Source organism: Bombus pyrosoma, linkage group LG7 (genome assembly GCF_014825855.1).
Source record: "Bombus pyrosoma isolate SC7728 linkage group LG7, ASM1482585v1, whole genome shotgun sequence".
Lineage (NCBI taxonomy): Eukaryota > Metazoa > Arthropoda > Insecta > Hymenoptera > Apidae > Bombus > Bombus pyrosoma.
The window spans coordinates 4049424-4071698 of NC_057776.1; the positions used below are offsets into that span (position 1 = coordinate 4049424).

The 22275-nt window shown below is 28.1% G+C and overlaps 3 protein-coding genes and 1 long non-coding RNA gene across 13 annotated transcripts in view; 2 read left to right on the top strand and 2 right to left on the bottom strand.

The window, feature by feature from the left end:
- Positions 1 to 931: 931 nt before the first annotated feature.
- Positions 932 to 8070, bottom strand: LOC122569126 (rhythmically expressed gene 5 protein). Of its 2 annotated transcripts, XM_043729673.1 has the most exons (5): positions 7525 to 7540; positions 6548 to 6691; positions 4036 to 4207; positions 3848 to 3937; positions 932 to 1615 (listed from the first exon to the last, which is right to left on the bottom strand). In XM_043729673.1, the coding sequence occupies exons 3-5, from the start codon at positions 4187 to 4189 to the stop codon at positions 1221 to 1223; spliced, it is 639 nt and encodes a 212-aa protein (XP_043585608.1). In that variant the 5' UTR covers positions 4190 to 4207; positions 6548 to 6691; positions 7525 to 7540; the 3' UTR covers positions 932 to 1220. The 2 variants fall into 2 exon arrangements, with proteins under 2 accessions (XP_043585608.1, XP_043585606.1); XM_043729671.1 differs by lacking the exon at positions 6548 to 6691 and having other exon boundaries at positions 7525 to 8070.
- A 70-nt stretch (positions 8071 to 8140) lies between these two features.
- On the top strand, positions 8141 to 11417 carry LOC122569127. The gene is made up of 3 exons (XR_006317337.1): positions 8141 to 10390; positions 10466 to 10534; positions 10663 to 11417. It is a non-coding gene; the product is annotated as an uncharacterized LOC122569127 (long non-coding RNA).
- A 3441-nt stretch (positions 11418 to 14858) lies between these two features.
- Positions 14859 to 16689, bottom strand: LOC122569758 (eukaryotic translation initiation factor 4E type 3-A-like). Of its 3 annotated transcripts, none has more exons than XM_043731312.1 (6): positions 16524 to 16689; positions 15757 to 15877; positions 15583 to 15690; positions 15401 to 15523; positions 15217 to 15313; positions 14859 to 15144 (listed from the first exon to the last, which is right to left on the bottom strand). In XM_043731312.1, the coding sequence occupies exons 1-6, from the start codon at positions 16670 to 16672 to the stop codon at positions 15110 to 15112; spliced, it is 633 nt and encodes a 210-aa protein (XP_043587247.1). In that variant the 5' UTR covers positions 16673 to 16689; the 3' UTR covers positions 14859 to 15109. The 3 variants fall into 3 exon arrangements, 2 of the variants coding, with proteins under 2 accessions (XP_043587247.1, XP_043587245.1); XR_006317571.1 differs by having other exon boundaries at positions 15050 to 15144; positions 15384 to 15523; positions 16524 to 16688; XM_043731310.1 differs by having other exon boundaries at positions 14859 to 15313.
- A 1964-nt stretch (positions 16690 to 18653) lies between these two features.
- LOC122569754 (ATP-binding cassette sub-family G member 4) overlaps positions 18654 to 22275 on the top strand; it is a 36458-nt gene continuing 32836 nt past the window's right edge. For all 7 annotated transcript variants that reach the window (XM_043731299.1, XM_043731298.1, XM_043731300.1 and 4 more), the window contains exon 1: positions 18654 to 18820. The gene's annotated coding sequence lies outside the window, so the exon portion shown is untranslated. The remainder of the gene's footprint in view (positions 18821 to 22275) is intronic.

The following is a 22275-nucleotide window of genomic DNA, read 5'->3' on the forward strand; positions in this document are numbered from 1 at the left end:
CAATGTAAAAATAAATGATACTTTTATAGATGATGAAATAAATAATAAATTAATGGAAAACTGTGTGATTAACAACATTCATGGTCGACATTATTTACGTATAAAAGAGTGTGCAGAAATATAAAAAAGGAGGAGTACATATACTAATTTGAAGTACTTATTAATATACTTATTTAAGGTTGAAAACTACAAACGATTCTACCGTCGACCAATCGTCAATTAACTTCCTAAATATTACATTCTGTAGTAAATGTTTTTAGAAATTGGTATGATCATTAACACGAAACATATGAATACCATTATCAAAAGCAGTCTTTTCAAACTCATCGCTATTAAGCTTTACGAGATTATTATCTAACAATGTGCACATAAACAATTAAAATTATCGAAAAGTATCACTCTCCATTCATTCTCTTACATGTAATAAATTGTTCAAAACGACTAAATGATTGAAATATTAACTCTTCATCAAGAAATAATCTTCAACTATAATCTATAACAAACAACTATCTCTTTTATGAAAGATCAGTTTTTCATAACTACAAGAAATAACCACGGCAGTTCTGAATATAGAATCTGAGTAGAATATAAATTGACTAAATTCTTGCAAATGTGTCTTCATTATACCTACCGAAGATATTATTTTCCATATAAGACTTTCAACATCTCAAAGTAAATTTCATTCAGAGACTACAGATTTTTATGCAAATTCATATTTTTGATAATATAATTAAAAACGAAAACTTCAATGAAAATATCGTTTTATCTGCCAAGTATTAGGTCGTCCGAAAAGTTACTTTTGTTTTGTAAGGAAATAATGGATGCACATTTCCGTTTTATATTATTTTATCGAATTACGTATGATTCATTTTGTTCTATCAAAATAAAGATCACAACGTTCGACAGATTAAGTTTCGCGTTTGTATAAAGATGCATCGTTGTAAAAGACGTGTCTGTAAAAGAAAGACACTTTTAGGACAATCTAATCATTTTATATATATTTTCATATTTTGTGTGCATTCTGTGCAATTTCCTATAAATGCATAAAAATCTGCAGTATATTCATTACCTCTTCCTATATCTTTCAATAGTTTTAACTTTCTGAAGAACAAACATAATTTCCTATTCTGTCATTACTTCTAACAACATTCAACAAATTTTATAGCCGCCTATATGACGAGGTTCCTCGACTCTTTATCGCCAGTCCAAACTCTTCCTGTTCAATGGTGCCGTATCTTACGCTTTGCAGTTACTTCTTGAAGTAATCGTCTCTTAAATGGTGAATGACTACTTCGGAATCGAGTAGATTCCTCTTGAGACCGTCGATGACTATTGGCTTCCGCAAATGAGTTTCCTTTCAATTGTTTCTCATAGAATTCACTATCAGTTTTAATTTCCTCGACTGAAGGTACTCTAGAGCGCCTGAATTCTTCCATATCTTCATCTCGAGGTAGAGGACGCGTTGTGTCTTCCGGAACCGGTCGACCATCTGGATACACTCGAATCACCATTGGTCCAACTAGATATGGACCAGTGTGCTCAGAGGATGGTTGTATATAATCGTGTGTCGCCATTGTTTCTTCTCCTATGCCGTTTACATCGCTATCACCGACAGCTGAAAAATAAGAACAATAAATATATGATTTCTTTAAAATTAGGAGCCGATTACAAATGGTTCTATGAAAAAAGTAAGAATAATGTATACATTTAGAATAGCAAAATTATTTTAGATAATTCATTTTCGCTTGATATGAATCAGGATTCTCAAATTGCTTAAAAAGATCAGTTATGTGTCTCCCGCGATTATACTTTTAAATTTCTCTTCGCAATTTCTCTATATGATTTGATATGAAGAAAGAGATTCCCATAATGGCCTTTAGTAACCTTTCAACCTGTATATTCTAACGATTTTTATAATTGTAAGCTATTTCTTAAAAGATTCGAGAAGAACTTATTGATCTTCTAAATAGTTCTATTAACAAAATTGATTAACTATTCTGTTTGTCTGAAAACTGCGTCAAAATTTTTATAACATAATCAATAATCTTAAAGAAGAGAACGAATCTATCAATAATTTAAATAATCGAATTAATATTATTATAATATTAAATAATTGCTTAATCCGAATTAACATTGTGATTTAAGTAATTCATGTTCTTGTTGTTCACGTTAATAAATGAATGTAATCACGTAATTAAACAGCTATGCAAAAGTCTAAAATTTTAATCAAAAGAGCAGCATGACACTGAGGGTCCATTAATAATGAGACATTTATGCTGATACTAAGTTTTATCATAATAAACAAATACGTTTCCTAGAACAGAATTATCATTGATCGTAAATATTTTTAGCATAATTGACTTCTAAACTCATGTTACTAACGGAATAATACGTGACTAAAAAGTCATTCCTTTTTTCGCGTATATGACCTCCGCATTATGATAATTGGACGTCTAATATTTTTATGTCAGTATCCCATGATACTACTTCCTACTTCCGTCAGATCGTTGTCGAATGTTTCTTTTGCGCAAGGACTTTTGGAAGAGACGTGCAAGAATTAAAACGACTAAAAATTCCATCTCTTTCTGGCATATTTAACTTAAATAGGCTTTAGGTGAATATTTCGTACATTCTTTTTCATAGAAAAATTATGATTTATGTTAAAACTTGTAGTTTCTTACTATATTACCTGTTAAATTTAATTCAATAGATATATAAAATAAGACATAATTCGCAACATAATTGAAAAGAGAAATTATTTTAATAAAAAGTACTGACACATCCCTTATTTTCCTATGAAATGTTTTTCTTATTAGGTCCCACATAATATTATCATAGCATAAAATTTTTATAGACGTGTAAAATTTAATATACTTGGATTTAATTAATTAGTTTGAAAATTATAATAAATACAATGATGTGCTACTACTTCTTGTAGCTATTGTAATATCACCTTTTTTACAATTGTACTATCATTTACAAAAAATTTACATCATAAACCTATATACACAATGATCTAGGCAATAGAAATTCAATAAAATCAATTAGAATATCAACCTGAAGAAGAAGGTCTTGAAGATGAATTAAAATAAATTTCCATCTAACATCTCTTCTAATTTCTTTTCTTTTATTTTTCTCTAAAGTTTACGGGGGAAACTAGAACATCGAATGAGATTTCTCAGATCCTCGCAGTAAATAAACATTTTTCATAGCATCCAAAAAGCCTCCCCGAACTTCGGTTGACTCGTTTAGATGATCGGGTGAAAGTGTAGTTAAAAGAAGCTGGTCCAATTGAAAACAACCGTTCTGCTATCAAACGCGATCTCGTTCGGTTAAAGAAAAAAAAAACTTTCTATAGTGGAACGTGCGCGATTGAGACTTGGAACTTTCTCACAACAGTATTTATTCTCCTTCATTTCGGATCGTGCAGATAATAATCTCTTTCAACGCTTACATTTCTTTTTAATCATTAACAAACGTCATGCGAACTTGATTTTCACGGTTAACATTTTTCTCGACTATTATGTAGTCGGTTCGAGTACAAGTTTTTTTCGTTCTGTTCTTTTTTCTTGTCAATTAGTACTTTCACCTGTATTAATGAACTTCATAAGGTAATTAGAAAATTAACAGGGGTCAAGAAAGTGATTCTAGAATGTAATTGTAGAATGTTTTTCCCATTTTATCATCTTTAGACATCTTGTTTTAACTGTAAATATCTGTATTAATGAACTTTATGAGGCAATTAGAAAATTACAAAGGTCAAGAAAGTGATCCTAGAATGCAATTCTAAACTATTTTTACCTTTCTATTATCTTTACAAAATTTTATTTTTATTGTAAATACATACCTAATGAATCTGTTCCGATGGAGAAATAGAATTCATCTGGCTTAGGAGCAAGTCTTGGAAAATATGCGTTTTTTATCATGGCCCGCCAAACTATAAACAAGAAATAGTAAGTTAACGTAAATAGAATTAATTTTTAATATTATGTTCGGTTTATTCCATGTTTATTCCAGCGAAATTGAAAATCTTACTAAGTCCTTTCGCATCACGTTGATATGGATCCAATTGATCGAGAATGTTGTTGTCCATGTTAGCTAAGTTCCGCATCCCGGCAACCAACAAATTTTTGTTGCAATCCGGCATGGATGAATCCGCACAATACTTGGCTACTTGCATGCTGAACATCCTTAACAAGTAACTCGCCTGAAATTAAACATTCTATAGGTTATCTTTAAAAAGAAATTTAAATAATCTCTTTCAATATTAAATATATATTCGATGCAATATATATCGTTACTGACCAAATAAATATTATGTGACAAGAAGAAGTAATTCTTCAATAATGATTGCAAATATTTCGTTTAATTATTCCTAAATATTATTTCCCGCCGAGTAACATTCTTAAATCCGATCTCTAAGATTCTCCCTTTCATTTCTAAGATATTATTAAAATATGGTTCAAATATAAAGCACTATGCATAATATAATATATACAATGAACAAATTCAAATATTGTATTATTAAAATATATAAGTCTTTAAGAATATATCTTTGCAACATCGATTTTCAATATTCTATTCTTTAGTACTAATAAAACCTTTTTTTCCTCCTTTTATTTTACTACATTATCAATCAGAATACAATTTTGCGAGCCAATTTGCTTGGATATTATCTACAGCATCATTTATGTTAAATCAAATATCAAATGAAACTATGAAGATCAACATATGAGCTGTTTATTTGCCAAAAAAGAAAATTATATAATATAAACATCAATTAAGTGCTTTAGTACTAAAATTTCAAAAAAGGGAGTTAATGACTTTGACCTGTGAATAGCTCATACATATCGTATACAAAAGATGGATACGTTTTTCTCTGAGTAAATCATCATGATGATCATCGCGAAAGCTATTTTCCATTCCGTCGGAGCAAATGCATTCTACACGCGTCCGGTGAAACTCGGCAATGTGTAACATACAGGATATCGAACACTACAGTTATAACAAACAAATATATATGCGTGTCGCAGCCTGTACCGTACATCACGTATCGGGCTTTGATTGCGATACACACGTTTTTTTATTTTTCGTCACGAGAAATTCTGTCTGCCACGTGAAACATGCCCCCGTTCGTGGTGCGTCTACGTAAAGCACAATAATCGATGTCCACATACTTTTGGCTCTATCTATGGTCCAACGATTACGCGAATATTCAACCTTAGAATTTCTAATGACATTTCTGTAACGTCTTTTGGACAACAACAAAATATTTCGAAATTTAATAATAATGACAATCGATAAGTGTTACCAATCAAACAGTGTTGGCAAGCTCACTTGCGTAACGATACAATTTCTTTCGTAGACATTTTTTGTAGTAATATTTTTGATGAATCAATCTTTTATAATTTTTGTCATTCATTATTTATACAATTATATTAGGCGAATTATTTTATTTCTGGAATGTTATTTCTATATTTCAGAATTCGTATGTCTAGATTTTGAAATATTTAATTCTATGATTTGGAATACTTATTTCTGTTTTTTTTTTGTCTTAATTTTTATTTTTATTTCATATATTCATATAAAGATAAATTCTGAAATTTGAGAAATTTGTCTTAAAATAAAGTATATAATTTTTAACAACAATTACTTTTTCAATAGAATGTTTAAAAATGTACTAATTTTGTGTTTGAGTTTATTTATTCATGCACATAGAAAAGTGATATTTATAAAGAAGAAAATATTTTTATGTACGATATAGAAAGTGATAAGTTTCAATCTCGACAAGTTGTGCTCGTTCGTACATCCATGTATTCCGATGCTGACCTACATAAATTTGCTGCGTGATCGATGGTAGATCATTGTGTTATTTTTTAAAAGATTTCGGAAATAAGAGAGTAAATGGACAGAGAATCGTTCGATAAAAAATTACCGTGAACAGAAAATGAATACAGATGACAATCTTTCTATATGAACATAAAGATTAACAAATTTTCAGATGTTAGAAATGTTAGATATATTGTAATATCTTAAGTCGATTCGTTAATATGAGTTACAAGTTCAATCTCTCCATAGATAGAGAGCACGTTCTTGAACTTCAACTTACGTGCAATCAGTTTTACCAACATATATTACGAACATATTACAGATATTGCGCATAAGGCGATTTTCACGCCTTTTTCTTTTACCAAGATTATCACGTGTTTGGATAATTACAGCTTTATTAAATTATTATATTAAATTATTCCAATAGGAATTTTAATATTAGTTAATATTGTAAATATTATTATGATTAAATATTAATACGATATTAATTATATATTAAGAAATTATGTTGCATTCAGGAGTTTGAAACTAACTGCTCTAGAAGTTATTCATTTATTGATTTGGACAGTTAATTTCAAAATCCTCGATGCAATATAATATCTTACTAAGTAATTAATGTTAATAATTGATATGAAAAATTCTTCTTAGAATAAGAAATACTTAATTTGTGTATATATATATATATATAGATATATAAAATGTATAATAATTTTTATACCGAGTTTAATGAACTGCATATATATATTAGGATGTGCAATGCGAGAATGTTGAAGAATAATGTAACATATCTCTCTTGTTCTCTTGCTACCGTATTTGATTACCACATTCTTTCTTCACTGATAAACAGTAACCCGTTTAGCGACTGTAAGAAATATAGAAATGTACTCAGAATAATAAATTATCGTACTTATATGCTACTTTAAGATTCAAATAATCTTAAAAAGAATAAGTAAAAATAAAAAAACATATTAACAAATAATCATGATTGACTAATTTTGCTTCCACATATTTGACATTCATAAACAGTATTGTTATGAGATTAACAATCTCCATCAGTCTTATGAATTAAAAATTCTAACTTTTATAATCAACATTGTATTGTAAAAAGATTATTGAAAAAATTGATGAATTAAATTTTTCTAAATTTTCTATGGCTATTGTTGACAGGCAGAGCTACTATCAACAGATGGCACAATCATTGATCGCAAACTGTAGCGTTTGAGACCGTTTCTATGAAAAAAAAAAGTATTACGAGAAGAAGGGCACAATGTCATGAGAAAAGTCAACGTCCGATGCGCACTCACGCAATTACACTCGACGGGTCTGCACAAGTGCACGAGCAGAGCATTTTCAGCGAATGCACTCGATCGTGTTCGGTGAAAGTCTGCTGTTGTTGATATTATCCATAGATTATTGTGGTGCGAAGTTTATTTTATGTAAAAGAAAGAACTTAGTTTTCGTACAAAATATATCAGTCCTATATTTTTTAAGATTCAAGTGAAATAGAAATAAACAATAAGTTTATCTCTGAAAGATTAAATAATGCAAATCCAAGTTCCATATATACAAGTAGTGTTTGTCTCAATAAATGATTATTAAAATAACAATTAAAAATCAAATTTTATTCAAATATAATTTTTTGGAGAAAGATTTACTCTATAACGTCTTCAATTTAGAAATGAAAAGAATCCTTACTTTCTCACCCCTGGAGAGGAATTCCCACATGGGAATCGCAGAAGCAGTGACACTCAAGGTATAGCATCCCAGAACAAAGGTGAACAGCATAGCAGTTCTCAGAATCTTCATATTTGCTATTTCACTTATCTTTAGTAGCTTTCACGAATACACTTTTTATACGTATTGTTAATCTAGGGAATTCAATCTATCACAGATATACTACCAACGAAAACACTTGTTTAATGATTCAGAATATATATACAAATGATATGATAACGAGTCTCAAAATTAAGAATTATTTACTAACTAATCAAATATTAGTAGTAATATTGGATAAAATTCACGTGGACTCGAATGGACGCAAATGATGAAACGACTTTATCGCGTTCAATGGTCTTTGCAAACTGGCTGAATTTCCTTCAAACCACGGTTATATGTATGTTCTGTATGCCAGTGACGTCCATGAAACACCAGATCCCCCACTCCTACTTTCAGGAACAGAGTCCACTGCTTGTTCCATAATGTTTACTTCTTTCCAGGATGTCACCTAATTAATAGATACTTCTGTGTAGCAAAAAATATATTCATTACTTTTATGTTCTATGAATCAAAATCTTTAATTCATAGATTTTTTAAGATTCATTGGATTATATATGTAATACAATAATAGCAAAAATACAATGCCTACAAAAGGTATTGGCACACTGTATTTATTACACTGTATTTTTACAGCATTTACATAATAATTAATTAGGTTCAAGTATATTAAATTTTGTATTATGTAATAGTAATTTCATATAACTACAAAAATTTAATATTTTAAATATGAGGTGACGAACCTGATAGAAAAAAAGGTTTCATTGTATATCAACTTTTTTGTTTATTTGGTACATTAAATTATGAGAGTTTTACAATAGAATTAAAAATTGTAGACACAGAGAAAATCAATTGAAAACGAGTTTATATGTAAGAGGAAGTCCGTGGTGCTCACTGTCATGAAAGGATCCAGTCTTGCTTATCAGGTTCCTCTAGCTACTTTAACAATAAGCCCTTAAAATCACATTCTTCAAGGTCCTAACTCTATTCGCCAAAAATTACTATTATTGAATTTCCACATATAAAAGAATGAAAGTACAATACAAATATTAAAAGATAAATATTGTTTAAAATGAAATATCATAATTGTGAATACGTGATTTTCTGTATCGCATTCATGGTGTGTTTTTCAAAATATTTACTATGATTTATTTCAGTGTGAATACATGTACGTATATGATTTATTTTCGTATAAAAGTTTATGGCTACTTAAAGACGTACGTGACGTAGGTCAATGATCGAACTATAAATCAATATTCGCCTAGAAATGTTTCCAGTCACTCACATCGCAATTTTTTGGAATTTCCACGCAAAAAGAGGTACAATTCAAATAAAATGATTTTTTATTTACATTATAGAAATATATTCTATTACTAGAGGTCAATAATATAGAACAATAATATAGAACAATAATAAGATCTTTAAAAGTATAAAAATGTAAGTCTAAAAACATAAGAAATATTTAAAATGAAGTACACAGTTGTTATATGTATCCCTGAATGGATAAAACTTATGTTAATAAAGATGTGTATAAAAGTGTATAAAAATCCATAATCTAGTATATTATTCAAGTCTGTACAATTACGTTATTAATGCTGAAAATGATTTCTACAAGCTTTCATTTAAGATGATGAGCAATTTAGATAACTTTATGAAAACTTCAAAAGAAAAATTGGCGATGAGTCTTTTATATGATAATAGCGAATGTGAGAATTGAAATATGTATCACAAACATACTTTCACGCACATATTCGTGTCGATGCAAGTGTACGTTGATGAATAAGAAGCCCTGTACGTATTTTGTATTATTCGTGCAGTTAAATACAGACAATGCGAATGGTTGTCTGTTTAAGTCAATTACTGTAACCAGCGTCATTCCAGGTAATCTCAACTATCTCGTAGGTTTGCTGCACATTTAACAGTCAGCATGCAGTCATCCAACTATTATGTCATTCGGATCCTATAAGAATAGATCTACAACAGTGGTTCTCAAATTATTCTTTATGAATTTGGGAGATGAAAATTATAACACAAATCAGTCCACTATTAATTTTTATAAAACGACATTCTGCATTTATTATTATAAAAATTTATATTGTTACAAGGCATGAATACTCGTCGTAGCAGTAAATAAGATCATAACATAATTTAATTAAGTACAAAACTAAAAAGATAATACGTTTAAAAATTAACATATATATAGGATTGTGTGAATTCAAATTCTCAAAATCTTAATTTATATTACCATGATTTTGAGTTTGTCAATTTTATTAAGAATCTATTTCGATCATTTTCCTATATATCGAAAAACATAACCTATAATATAGATGGTACTCTAAAGTTCAACAACCAAATTTTGTAATTATACTCCATGACTATGATTAATAAAAGAATATTATATAAACACAAAATATTGAATTTATTATTCTATGAAGCTCATTCTTGTTTTATTTAATAAAATTATGCACGTATAAAAGTTCAATGGTTTATTTTTTATGGTTGAAAATCACTGCTGTACAATTTCATGAATGTAATTGTAATATATCCTCGATCGGTAAATCAGCGTAAAAACAACTGATTGTGAAAAACAATTTACTTGAAAATGAATGACCTTAGAAAAATCATATATGGTGATTCGTTGACTGATGAGTCATTCTACTTTCCAAATCTATTGATTGTGGCATTCGTGACATATGATCCAACATGATTACATGTGCACAATTTGTCTATGATTTTCATCCATGAAAATCTTGTGAACCTAAGAAACTTCCTTGCTACGTTATATAGAGTAAGGGAGTAAAAGAATTCAATGATAAATTCTGATTGATTTTTAATTGATCAACTGTATTCTTATCAATTACAGTCTCCTAAGGTTATGTTTCTCTTAGCTATATGAAAAATGCATTAAGATGCTAACGAAAGTCTAATGAAGGTAAATCTAGAACTTGTACGTTGCATGATGATGAGAAGATAACCAGGAGAATTATAGAATAAGTTACAAAGTTATTTCACTCAACATAACTAATATACATATATTCTTTATTTTTGTTTGCCTTTCAGCTTTGCAGTGATCTCCTACTCCACATAATCAAGATGTTTTGCTTATTACTATTTTACGTTAGCAAGAAAATTCATTAATTAAGTTATTATAATGTAACATTTGTATTTAAAAGGTGGTGTAGTTAAAACATTTTGAGCATTACTATGTAAAAAGTAGTTAATTTATATTCATTATTTGATTTATTTAAATTTATGAAATTTCATACTTGTTTATATAAATGTATGTTTTAGTATTTTTAATATGTAAATATATGTATAGTATGTTAGATAAAAATGTTGCCCCTCCAACAATTTAACTTTTTCACAAAACTGAGCAGTGAAGCTTGACAAACGTTTTTCTTGGTTCGCGAACTATGAATTACTTGTAGTTGTTACAAGTGCATCTCGCTTTTATTTCCCATTTAGATGTTAAATTGATCGAATAAAAATGTATACTTCGCTTGTTTTATTATAGAAAAGAGGAAAACAGTGAATCCGCTTTATACAATGAATATTTTATCTGTTATTCTAAAACAATTTTGTAAATATTAATAAACAAATTAATACAAAAAATATCATTTTATTTTTATTGTTTGTTTTTATTATTTATTGTCAGTCACGTTTAAATGGAATGTAGGACAATTGTCAATCGTGAAATGAATATCGTTATGCAAGATTATGGAAATCGCTTCCGCTTTTCATCACAACAATCCGATAGTCATCCGAGATAGCGAGGTGCAGAATTTGTTCCGGTTGACATAATAGTTACAGGATGTTTCACTTTTTTTTAAAATTTCTGGTGCGAATTTCAAGTATTTGTATTAATGTAAAATAAAATTACGTTTTTTCAAACCGAGGTAGATGTAACATAAAATACTTAAAAAGTCACGTATTTAACAAATCATTTTTATATTTAAGTTACTCTAATATTATACTAAAGTATTAAATTGAATCCTTTAAATAATCTAAAATTGTATCTATAATAATTGTAGAATTGTTAAATATTAAGAGATTATTTCAACCAGGATGCAAAGAAAAATTTCCCATTTTTTTTAATCCTATAAAAAATATTCCATAAACAAAAAGAACTAATAAACATTGATATTTCGACTAACGTAGCCTCATGGGTTAATAATGTGGCGCCACGAAAATATTTGCCGCGTCTTACAAATGTATAAAAACAATATTAATTCATAAGAAAAAAAGATGAGTATGCAACGATTTAATGGCGCAGTATATCGAAATGAAGCCGAAGAGAGTTAAATGAGTTACGATTTGTTGCCGGTAACGGTGTCAGCGAGTTGAAATGATTATGCGTGAATTTTTTGGCGCGCTGAGTGATGCGAGAATGTGGCGCCTCTAAGGAATGCAGAATTACTACTACTACTATATATGGAACAATGTTAGGATTGATTAATGAGTGTAGAAACCTTATAGCTGAAAATTCCTGAGGATTGCCACGTCTTTTCGATACGGCGATTTGTTAGAGAATGAGTTAAATTTATCATACTAAGATCTGCAGGCTCATCATTGGGATACAATTACATTTTTTTATGAGAATTCTTTCTTCGACCTCTAAAGGTTGTCGCAGATACCTGGCCAATAAATTACCTTGAAATAAAATTACTATTATATACACACAGAAATAATTTATCTATCGTCATTTCGTGTATGGGAAAAATCTAGTTCTTCTCAATTTGAATTGGATAATGTATTCTTTACTTACGAATAGTCTAACCTTTTTCATAATACAAAATACCTTATGCTAATGTGTAGATGTGTATGATAATCTGTTGAATAAAGTTGATTTAACTATTTATAAATTAACTAGGTACGTTATTTCTACGTCGTTTCGTGAAGCATGATTTATCACTGGCTGATTATAATGAAATATCAATTTTAATCAACTATTATAACGAAATGTAGTGTATTGTGTATTGGTTTATAGCAATGAAGTTGAAAATTAAATTAGATAAAATAACGTATAAAATTTATATAAATGTATTACGAAAATATTATCTTTCCAAGATAGAAAAAATGCATTAGAATAATAGAAACTTTACAAAATTCCACTGCATAAATCAGAGGTGCAAAAGAATTTCTATGATTAAGTAAGAAGAAAGATAGGTTATCAAAGGAATTTCCTGAAACCATCGACTAATTTTATAAAATTTTAGGACCCAGATGAAAGAAGAAATTATGACGTAAAAGGTCATAATTAAATTCTTGGAATTTCCTTTCATAATCACACTGTGAAAAAGTCAAAATTCAACAATGTAAATTGGCTGAAAAAAGATTGTAAATGAAACGAGTTAATATAATGTTGATTTTTAGAGGAAAATCAACATCGATTAAGAACTTTATATGAAACAAATTTTCTTACTCTGTCATCTTTATTTATATGAGATAATTAATTCTCCCATTGTATTAATTTTTAAATAGTATTGAATTATTCATGACTATAATAATTTAGATCACTACTCTATTGAATATTTAATTTTATTTTGTATTGTACATTCCCAACGATAGAGATTAGTAATTAAAATAGATTAAATTAAAAATTCAAAAATTAAGTAATCTGATTCTAAATTGTTATGATCTCCATTGGCCCAATATCAATAATACCAATGAAGAATTACTGATAGCGTGAAAATAAATGCCGGATCTACCTATCGAACGGTTTTGCATATGAGTGCAATAAATTTCACAAGTTTTGAATTCCAAAGACATATAACAGTACGTCTGGTCACGTGTACAAACCTACGCAAATCTTATTGACAGCGTTATTCCGAATTCAGGAAATTCCAAGTATTCGTTTTAACCTGAGATTTTACTGACTGATGCCAAATAGCATTTTAGTCGAATGAGAGATATCGAATAAAAGTAATATAATAATTTTATTCACATTTTCAATTTCGAAAGGTGAAATGTACAAGATTGAGAGAATTTTTTGTTACGGAATTCGTATTTTGCAAATAATTGCATATGATGACTTATGTTTCTGATAACACACGTCCAAGTTCAGTGGTTTTTATTTTTGTTTTCCTAACATTAACGCAACCTTATTTATCTTGGCTATATACATACATGCATTATACTACTTACTTGAATGTATCCGTGAAGCTATTTACAAGGATGTGTTGGTGCTGTTGCATTTTTTGTGAATAAATTACTATAAAAAGTTATTGATAAAGTTTAAATAAATATTGTATCGTAACGCATTTCTCTTAATATTTAGTTTAAAAATTGTATTAGTTTAATAATTAAATTTAAAACCTATGTTAGTTCAAGAATCAAGTTAAAAAATTTAAAACGTACTAGTCTATTAATTAAATAATTAGAAATTTAAGAACTATATTAGTTTAAAAATTATATTAAAAGTTTGTGTTTTATATAGAATATTATTTTAAATTTAAAAATTAAAACTAGTCCAATACGTAAATTTAAAAATTTAAAAATGATATTAAAGTCTAGTTCAATAGTTAAATTAAAAAATTTATAGTTTAAAAATGATAGAAAGTTTACGTAAAAAAATGGAGAAAGACCCGTATTACATAATTTTGGAAAAATACGAAGTAAAATTTTGACAGAGAATACAGAAGCCTATAATTGATTTGCATATTTTTTGAAGATTGGGGAATACATGGGTGATGTAAACGGTGAAACATCTTCGTGTGGGACATAATTTAAATGCAATTTAAAACTAGTTTAATGGAGTTTCGTATACGAATAAACTTCTTAATTTTCGAGGTATTCGTTCACTGACGTCAATACGAGGAATATTGAAAAGCAGTAAAAAGTTAAACTGGCGCCGTTTAGCCGGGCAACGAATCGTCTTTATAGACGTATAATTAGAGATTCAAATATCTGCTTTTAAAAGTATGTGAAAAAAGTTGCTTGTCACCATCTCTTCTTTTTTTCGGTATAGCGGAATACAAAAAGGGTCGCATACCTACACCTATTTTATTGAAATACTATAAATGCGGTTGTTTTTATACTGTGTCATTATTATTAAATTAATATTTATTACTATAAATTATCTTCACATGTCAGTGATGAATATTTCAAGATGAATCAAATAAATCGTAAAGAAATTTATTATAGATAATGAAATAAAGGCATTTTATACAAGGGAAATGAAAGAAGATACTCAATGGAAAATTTTTGGATAATACAAAATAATTTGCATTATTATATAAATATAAAACCGTCAGAAATATATTTCTAAATATAAAAATATATTTGACAATTTAATGTTACAATTTCAGCGATATTTGTACGCTTATAAATGATTTACATACTTAACTAACGTTAATAAACAATTCAATATCAACAAATTAAAAATCTGTATAACTCTTATAGTAAAGTAAATGTATAGAAATTTTCTTATATAATTAGAATCTCCATCTGCATTCCTATATTAACATTTATTATTACATATTAACATTTTAATAACACTAACACTTCTTCAATGACGGCCATAGGCATGATGTGATTGATGTGCTATAAAATACAAATATCACAGAACAGAATAAAAAACAAAGACATATAAAAATATAATCCTAACAAGCTTACGTTTATAAAATTCTGAGAAGTTTACATTAGGTAAGAGAGAATGAACTTTGTTTAAAACTGTAGCTTTTGATGCTAATTTAGCATTTGCATTCCATATCTGGAAAGAAGGGAGGAAAATTTTGTAGCATAGTGTTGTAGCATATGACTTTAGTTCAACTAGTTTTTACTTTGTCTAAGTTATTACTTGGACAAGATCTTCTCTCTCCCTAATAGATACAGTTACTCCACAAACTTCATCACCTTCTGCAACGGAATCAGTAAATTGTTCTCCAATAGCTGCAAGCACTATTTCTTTCCATATCTTTTCCTGAAATTATTATTATTAATATACATGTGTTAGATAACAATGACAATTCAAATACTTACAGTATCAGATTTATGGCACTTTAATCTCCATGTTCCACCATTTTGATTGACTGGTTCCTCCCATAATGGATATCTTTCATCTCTCATTAAATGATAACTATATCTGACCTATTGTAGAAACAATTTATTCATGTTTATATCAATATTAACCAACATATTATAAAATATACTTACTTGTACAGCACTAGCATTTGGTATATTGTTGAAAACAGCCCAAAAACTTTGCACAGTGTTCACGGTATAAATCTTCGTTAAATTTTCTTTATATTCTTCGACAGTTGTGCCAGAAATAGCTCTGTCAATTTTACCAACTCTTTAGAACTTTCTATATACACTATGAGCAAACAATGATTCAATTTTTTCAGGATTATGTTTTATTACATTTCCTTTTGTAATATAACAAAAGGTCAAAGAAAATATTATTTAAAATATACATACAATAAAGGAAGATATATAAGGAAATTATTCATTTAAATATATCATATTGCACATTACGTACACTTTATACAATACAAACAATTCCATCTTCCTAACCAAATATCTACAAAACAACAAAAACTGTTTCCTGAATTAATATAATAAAACACTAACATAAGATACAATTATTGTTGAATATATATTAAATCATATTAGTCTGCAGTTTTATCATAAAAATCCTATATAGATTGACGTATAGTGATATAGATTATAAATAAAGATAAAACGATATTAATACCACCTAATACTGTTTCACATCGTTATATTGTTTTCTTGAATGTCTAACTAGTTTTTCCATCATCTATAATAATTTTACGATATTAAAAAAAGTAAACATTACTCCGGAATATTTTCTTGATGTCTCATAAAAATGAAACCAAAAAGAAATTATATACGCACTGCAATAATATACTCTACATTGGATCAGTAAATTTACAAAATTGTAAGTAATTTAGTCTTCTTACTTGTCCAACCAAAATGTCCACGACGATTGCAAAGGTATTCCCGATGTTTTATGTTTCTCGATCGTTTTCACCGTTTCATCCGACAATACCGATGTTTCCGACAAGTCAGTCGAAGTATCGTCTTTCGTTTCGTACTCTACCGCGGCCATGTTCGAAATAATGATGCGTATACATAAGTATAGGTTGCGTTGTAACGTCAAAAATCATGTGACCGAACGAAAATGATAACAAAAACAAACGATTTTGTTGTTTGAAAAATGTTCAGCGATATAGATAATCCATCTTTAAGAAAAAATGTATGTAACGCGAATTGCATAGTTTAGGGAACTTATTAAGTAGCTTTGCGAATTTATCGACAGTTTCGAAAATTAGCAATAGTACAGATGTGGATACAGACAGATATTAATGACATATTATTATGAGTTAACAATAGAATTGTTTTCAATTAGTGGTTTATATATTTTATATTAACGGTATATATTTTTTTCGATCCGCACTATACAAAGATTCAACTTTATTTCAGTTCATTCCCAAGTTTAATGCTCCTTACATAGAAGGTGACATACCCTTGACAAGGTTGTCCGATAATCAACGGTCTTTGCCGATGTTATAAAAAATGATTTTTTCATTATAACGCAATCAAATTTAATAATTTTCCAATTTTCATTGTAAATTTACGCTTGCAACAATTTATTATAATCATCGTTGTTATAATTTTCTATTTTTTATAAGCTAAAACAAAATTTACATTTCTGTGGTATTAGATTTTAACTTATTATAGAATTACATTTATTTGAACCTGCCATGGGACAAATACTTATGTCCTTACTACTTATGATTTCTCGTCCACATAATAGTATTTCATGCTCAGATAAATCAATTCAACGGCCAGAAGTTTATTTAATCGAGCACTAATTAAAATTTTATTTAAATAAACAGAGTGCATTCAAAAGGACTAATTACACTCGCGCCATGTTATAAATTGTAGGGGGCGTAATAAAAACCCTGATTAATCGATATTACAGAGCATGCGGCAGGATATTCTGTAAAATGTCAAATCCATTTTTATCGACTTCAAGAATCGAATCACTCAAGTTAAATATAATTTTTACATATATTCGCCATAGCAAATCGCAGATATAATGTGAAATCCACAATCGTGGTGAGATTTATCCTACAGTGAGTCATCTAATTAATGACTTTAGAGTATAACATACCATGGTATATCAGATTTCTGCTATGTCTTGCCTGCAATCTTAGAGGTAGAGAAATTATTACTGAATTCTATAGTGCTGCTGTAGACGGATATATTAGGGAAAAAATTTAAACTTTTCTTTAATACCGAATTTAAGTAATTCATAATCTTTCACATCAAAAACCATCACTTATCATTATTATCATATATCCAATATCAGTTTTCCACCTTTTATAAATATTCAATTGCTCTTTTTAATTTTAATTTATGTATATACCTTTACAATTTAGTTAATTTTTCCAGAATTGTAAATATTTATTTACAATATATAATAATGAATAATTACGAATTTTTTCTTTAGTTTATATACGTTGGTCTAATTAATGTATATTGCTTTACTGTTAAAAATACAATTTTACGAGTAATTATATTTATTAGCAAGAATTACAAATTTTTGCCAATTTGTTCATCTGTCAGAATGGTTTGAATAGTCTTTCTAGTGTTAATATTTAACGTATTTAACAACAATTTTATAGTATACAATATAAAAAGGTTATAAATAAAATTAATATATATATATTTTTTTTTCATAGAAAAGTTATAAGACTGCGGCTCGTATAGAATTATGGGTAGGAATTTATAGGAAATTTGATAGGGCATAAATATAAATGCATATAATATACAAAAATATGTAAAATATATAAAATAATGTATTTACTACAATATTTGGTAGATGAAACAAATCTCTATTTAAATTCCATTTCTTTAATTATGTTCATAAAAATATAAAAATACATAAAAGTTGTGGTCTAATTATAAGACATTCAAATAACATGCGCCAATCGACGATTCGTAAGTCGTGCGGTGCTGTACGCTTGCGTGCAGAAGGGACAGAGAAAGAAATAAATTGAGAGAGTACGTCGTAACATAACGGCAACGACATAGTCAGTCTTCTGCGAACGTTCGGGTGTTTTGGTTGTTTTGTTTGTTCATTGTCAGCCAAATTTCATATTATTCGTTCTCAACATACATCACACATAGTTCATCCCAAAATCAATTCTATATTTCAATCCTACACTTCGACGATTCCTATAACAATACGGTAAGATTAATTAATAATCAATCTTAACAATATAAATGTGTCAACATTCATTTTTAGTTGTCGTTGCTTGTGACGAAATTGTGACTTAACATTATTTCTTTAATAAAATCTAAGATGTGAAAATAGACTGATGTGCGCATGTGAATCTGTCATTCGTTTTAAAAGCGGATCGAAGTGTTACGGATCTGTTTTCTCTTAGCTTTTACAATAACGTTCTCTCTTTCTCCTTAATATCTTTTCTTTCAGTTTTACTTTATGTATATATATATATCATGTTGCTTATCTAAGAATATAGAGATGTAGTGTAATTATACCCAAATTTGCTTGGTCGCGTTTTCACGCATGCGTTTATTATCTATTATGAAATTCTTCTATCACAAATTAATATAGATGTCTAATATTCTTTATCTTGGAAAAATATAATTATTTATGAAGTTTATCAATTAGTAGAATTTATATTAGAAATTAGGAAAAAGATTTTGTACAAATCTATACGAAATATTTTATTATAAAGAATATAACAGATTTAAAGACGTAAATATCTAACTTTGATATATTGAGAAAATGATCGTTTGTGGGAACTAGGAAAACGATAATTTGATAAGAAATAATTTATATAATAAACAATATGTAACACATACACTTTGCGATTGCTGTTGAGATGATAGTTAATCAAATGCTTGACAAAGCAATGAACTTGAATAAAGCTTATAATCAATATTGACTATCACTGTCTTGTGACAAGTATACACATATATACATACTGTAACAATTGTTGTATTATGTATGTATTATTGTAAATTCTAAATAATCCCGAATAAAAATTAAAAACAATTTACTTCAATTAATCGAAATGAGCGTCTAACATGGTTTCCCCTAACGTTATGTTACATCTCTATATTTCCTACATTCCTAAGCATATAATATAGTTGATAGATCTAAAATTCTTGATATACATAGAGCTTGAAACATTTCTGTAAAAATTCATTAGTAATCGAAATTAGGTTAGATTGTGTAGTATATGTATACTCATACTTCGAGTTGTATATTCATACAAGTAGGTGGTTTTATTTATAGGCTTGATTGATCAATGCAACGTTGGTAATTTTTGAAGTAAATGAGCTTGCACTTACAGTGGTTATTGTCTAGAAGCGTGTTTATGAGACGATATTCAATAAAATGTGAATAGATATACATGCATGGTATCAAGTATATATACATATATGTATTCCATTAATCTTCCCAATCGAAAATTTTGAATAGTGATTGACATATAGTAGGATGTAAAAATAAGTTGATGCAGGAAATAGGAATCGATAAAGTTTCGTTAAATACCGCTTATTTATACAAAATGCAAGGTTAATTTCAATTATTTACTAAATAATCTATGTAATATAACGGTATACATAAAACAAAGATATAATGCTAGTATTAGTTAGATTAAACTTCATTGATATCTAAGTATACGCATATATACTTACTTCCATTACATGTTTAGTTATTTTTGTTTCCGACAGTATATATATTGTAAGTATATTCTTGTAGAAACGTAGTACAGAGGCTCTTATTTGTATGTGTAAATACTGATAGGTAAACTATATATACTAAAAAACAGTTACGAGTGCACCTTGGCAATTTCTACGACCGCGTTTCACCAATTACGTGATTAACCGTGGCAAAGTCACGGTTTTCAGGTCTAGACCTGCTAGTATCGATTTTATCGAATCGTTGAGATAAAACTGAACTATTCAAAAGCCATACTAATGAACTCTTATTTGTACATTATATAATTGCATTTAACAACAATATTCTAATGACATTAAAAATATTATTATTGACAAAATATTTTTTCATAAAATAATTATAAATTATGATCAAGAGAATTAAGTTATGAAATACAATTTTAAATTTAAATTTTGTGACAAATATATCTTACTCGATTTGAATTATAATTTTTGTGTTTAGTTTGTATTGTTGGCATTATTGGCTGTACCAACATATACCAATATATGAAATTTTTAATAATCGATATTTTTCTTCATGAGATATCTTTATTTACTTTACTTACTAATGCAATAAAAATCTTTATCCGAGTTCAACTTTTATTAAATTCAATATTGATCTTGAACGTGGCCTGAGTTAATCATCGTAATAATCATGTATGGAATATATATTTACATTATATATAGTACATATGTAGTAGTATACGTGTAGTATACATTATATAGTAGTAGTATATAGTATATTATAAAGTATGGTATAATAGTAGTATACATAGAGTATACATTATATACTGTATACTTAATTAAAGCCTTCCTTGCATTTGACATAGGTATTTTTCTTATCGTGTCTATAACTCCATTCGCTTTGATTTTTATTTTCGTTATTGTTCTTTGTTACCATGATTATTGCTGGTTTTATGAACAATGACAGTGTGTATATATACACATATTATGTATCATCGTCTGATACAATTACAATATAACCATCTGATACAATTTATAATTAACGAAAAATGATGGAAACAATTAACTTAAAATAATCAAGCTGAGCTTTCAGAAATAGAAATAAATTTGAAATATCACTATAGTTTCCTCTGAAATGGACATGAAATAATTTTAAAGAAAGTAATGCGGAAAACGCACATATGTGTACAATGGCTATAAAGTGTACATACTATTATTTTCCAAAGGAGCGTTTTTCTATTTTGTTCTACATTTAATTCTTAAAATATCAAATTTTTGTAAGTATTACTAAATGATACAAAGATTTATTATAGTTGGGTCCAATTAGATAGTACATAAATATAATAAATGCGGTGGTGCAGAAATACTTTTTGTACCTACTTTATATACTATAATAGTATATACTGTGAAAATGATGTTACAAAATGCCGTGAAACCATCCTTACGAAATTTAAGTTACCTAATATATAAATTTTTAAGAATGGGTAATACAATTTTTCTTTTCCCCAAATGTGAAATTCGAAATGTTCCATATTTGTCTCATGCAATTTTAACTTTTATTATTGAAACCATGACTATATTATTTTTGTGCGATTGAAATAAAGAAATCAGAAAAATCGTGAAAATTTCTTTGCATCACGGCGCATGAGACGCGCATGCGCATATCATATATATGTCGGATCTTCATGAAAATTAAATTTTTCGCCACTTATGAAATTTTATCTCAAATGGTCAAACGTGTGTCCATCGCGAATTATATACATGAAAACATAAATCTTTATAAAGACAGCTCATTACTATTTCATGAGTTAGTCGAAATGAAGTCCTGCAAATTCTACGAATCTAAGGTATCTTAATCATCTTTCCAGTAATAATAAAATGCAATGTAGATTATAGATTCATATTGAGACAAAATATTTTGCAATTTCAGATATAAATTTTCCAAATTTTTAGTTTTCAAACATCTTTATTCCGAAATTATATTTTAAA

What these genes read in the sequence shown, in the direction of transcription:
- LOC122569126 (XM_043729671.1), bottom strand. Translation starts at nt 7,635, where the DNA reads ATGAAGATTCTGAGAACTGCTATGCTGTTCACCTTTGTTCTGGGATGC. An exon ending in TCCTCTCCAGGGGTGAGAAA is followed by an intron (nt 4,208 to 7,524) that starts GTAAGGATTCTT and finishes GTTTAATTTCAG; the next exon opens with GCGAGTTACTTGTTAAGGAT. An exon ending in CATCGGAACAGATTCATTAG is followed by an intron (nt 1,616 to 3,847) that starts GTATGTATTTAC and finishes CTTATTTTTCAG; the next exon opens with CTGTCGGTGATAGCGATGTA.
- LOC122569758 (XM_043731310.1), bottom strand. Translation starts at nt 16,672, where the DNA reads ATGGCCGCGGTAGAGTACGAAACGAAAGACGATACTTCGACTGACTTG. An exon ending in TGGACATTTTGGTTGGACAA is followed by an intron (nt 15,878 to 16,523) that starts GTAAGAAGACTA and finishes TAAAATTGACAG; the next exon opens with AGCTATTTCTGGCACAACTG. An exon ending in AGAGAGAAGATCTTGTCCAA is followed by an intron (nt 15,314 to 15,400) that starts GTAATAACTTAG and finishes CCTTCTTTCCAG; the next exon opens with ATATGGAATGCAAATGCTAA.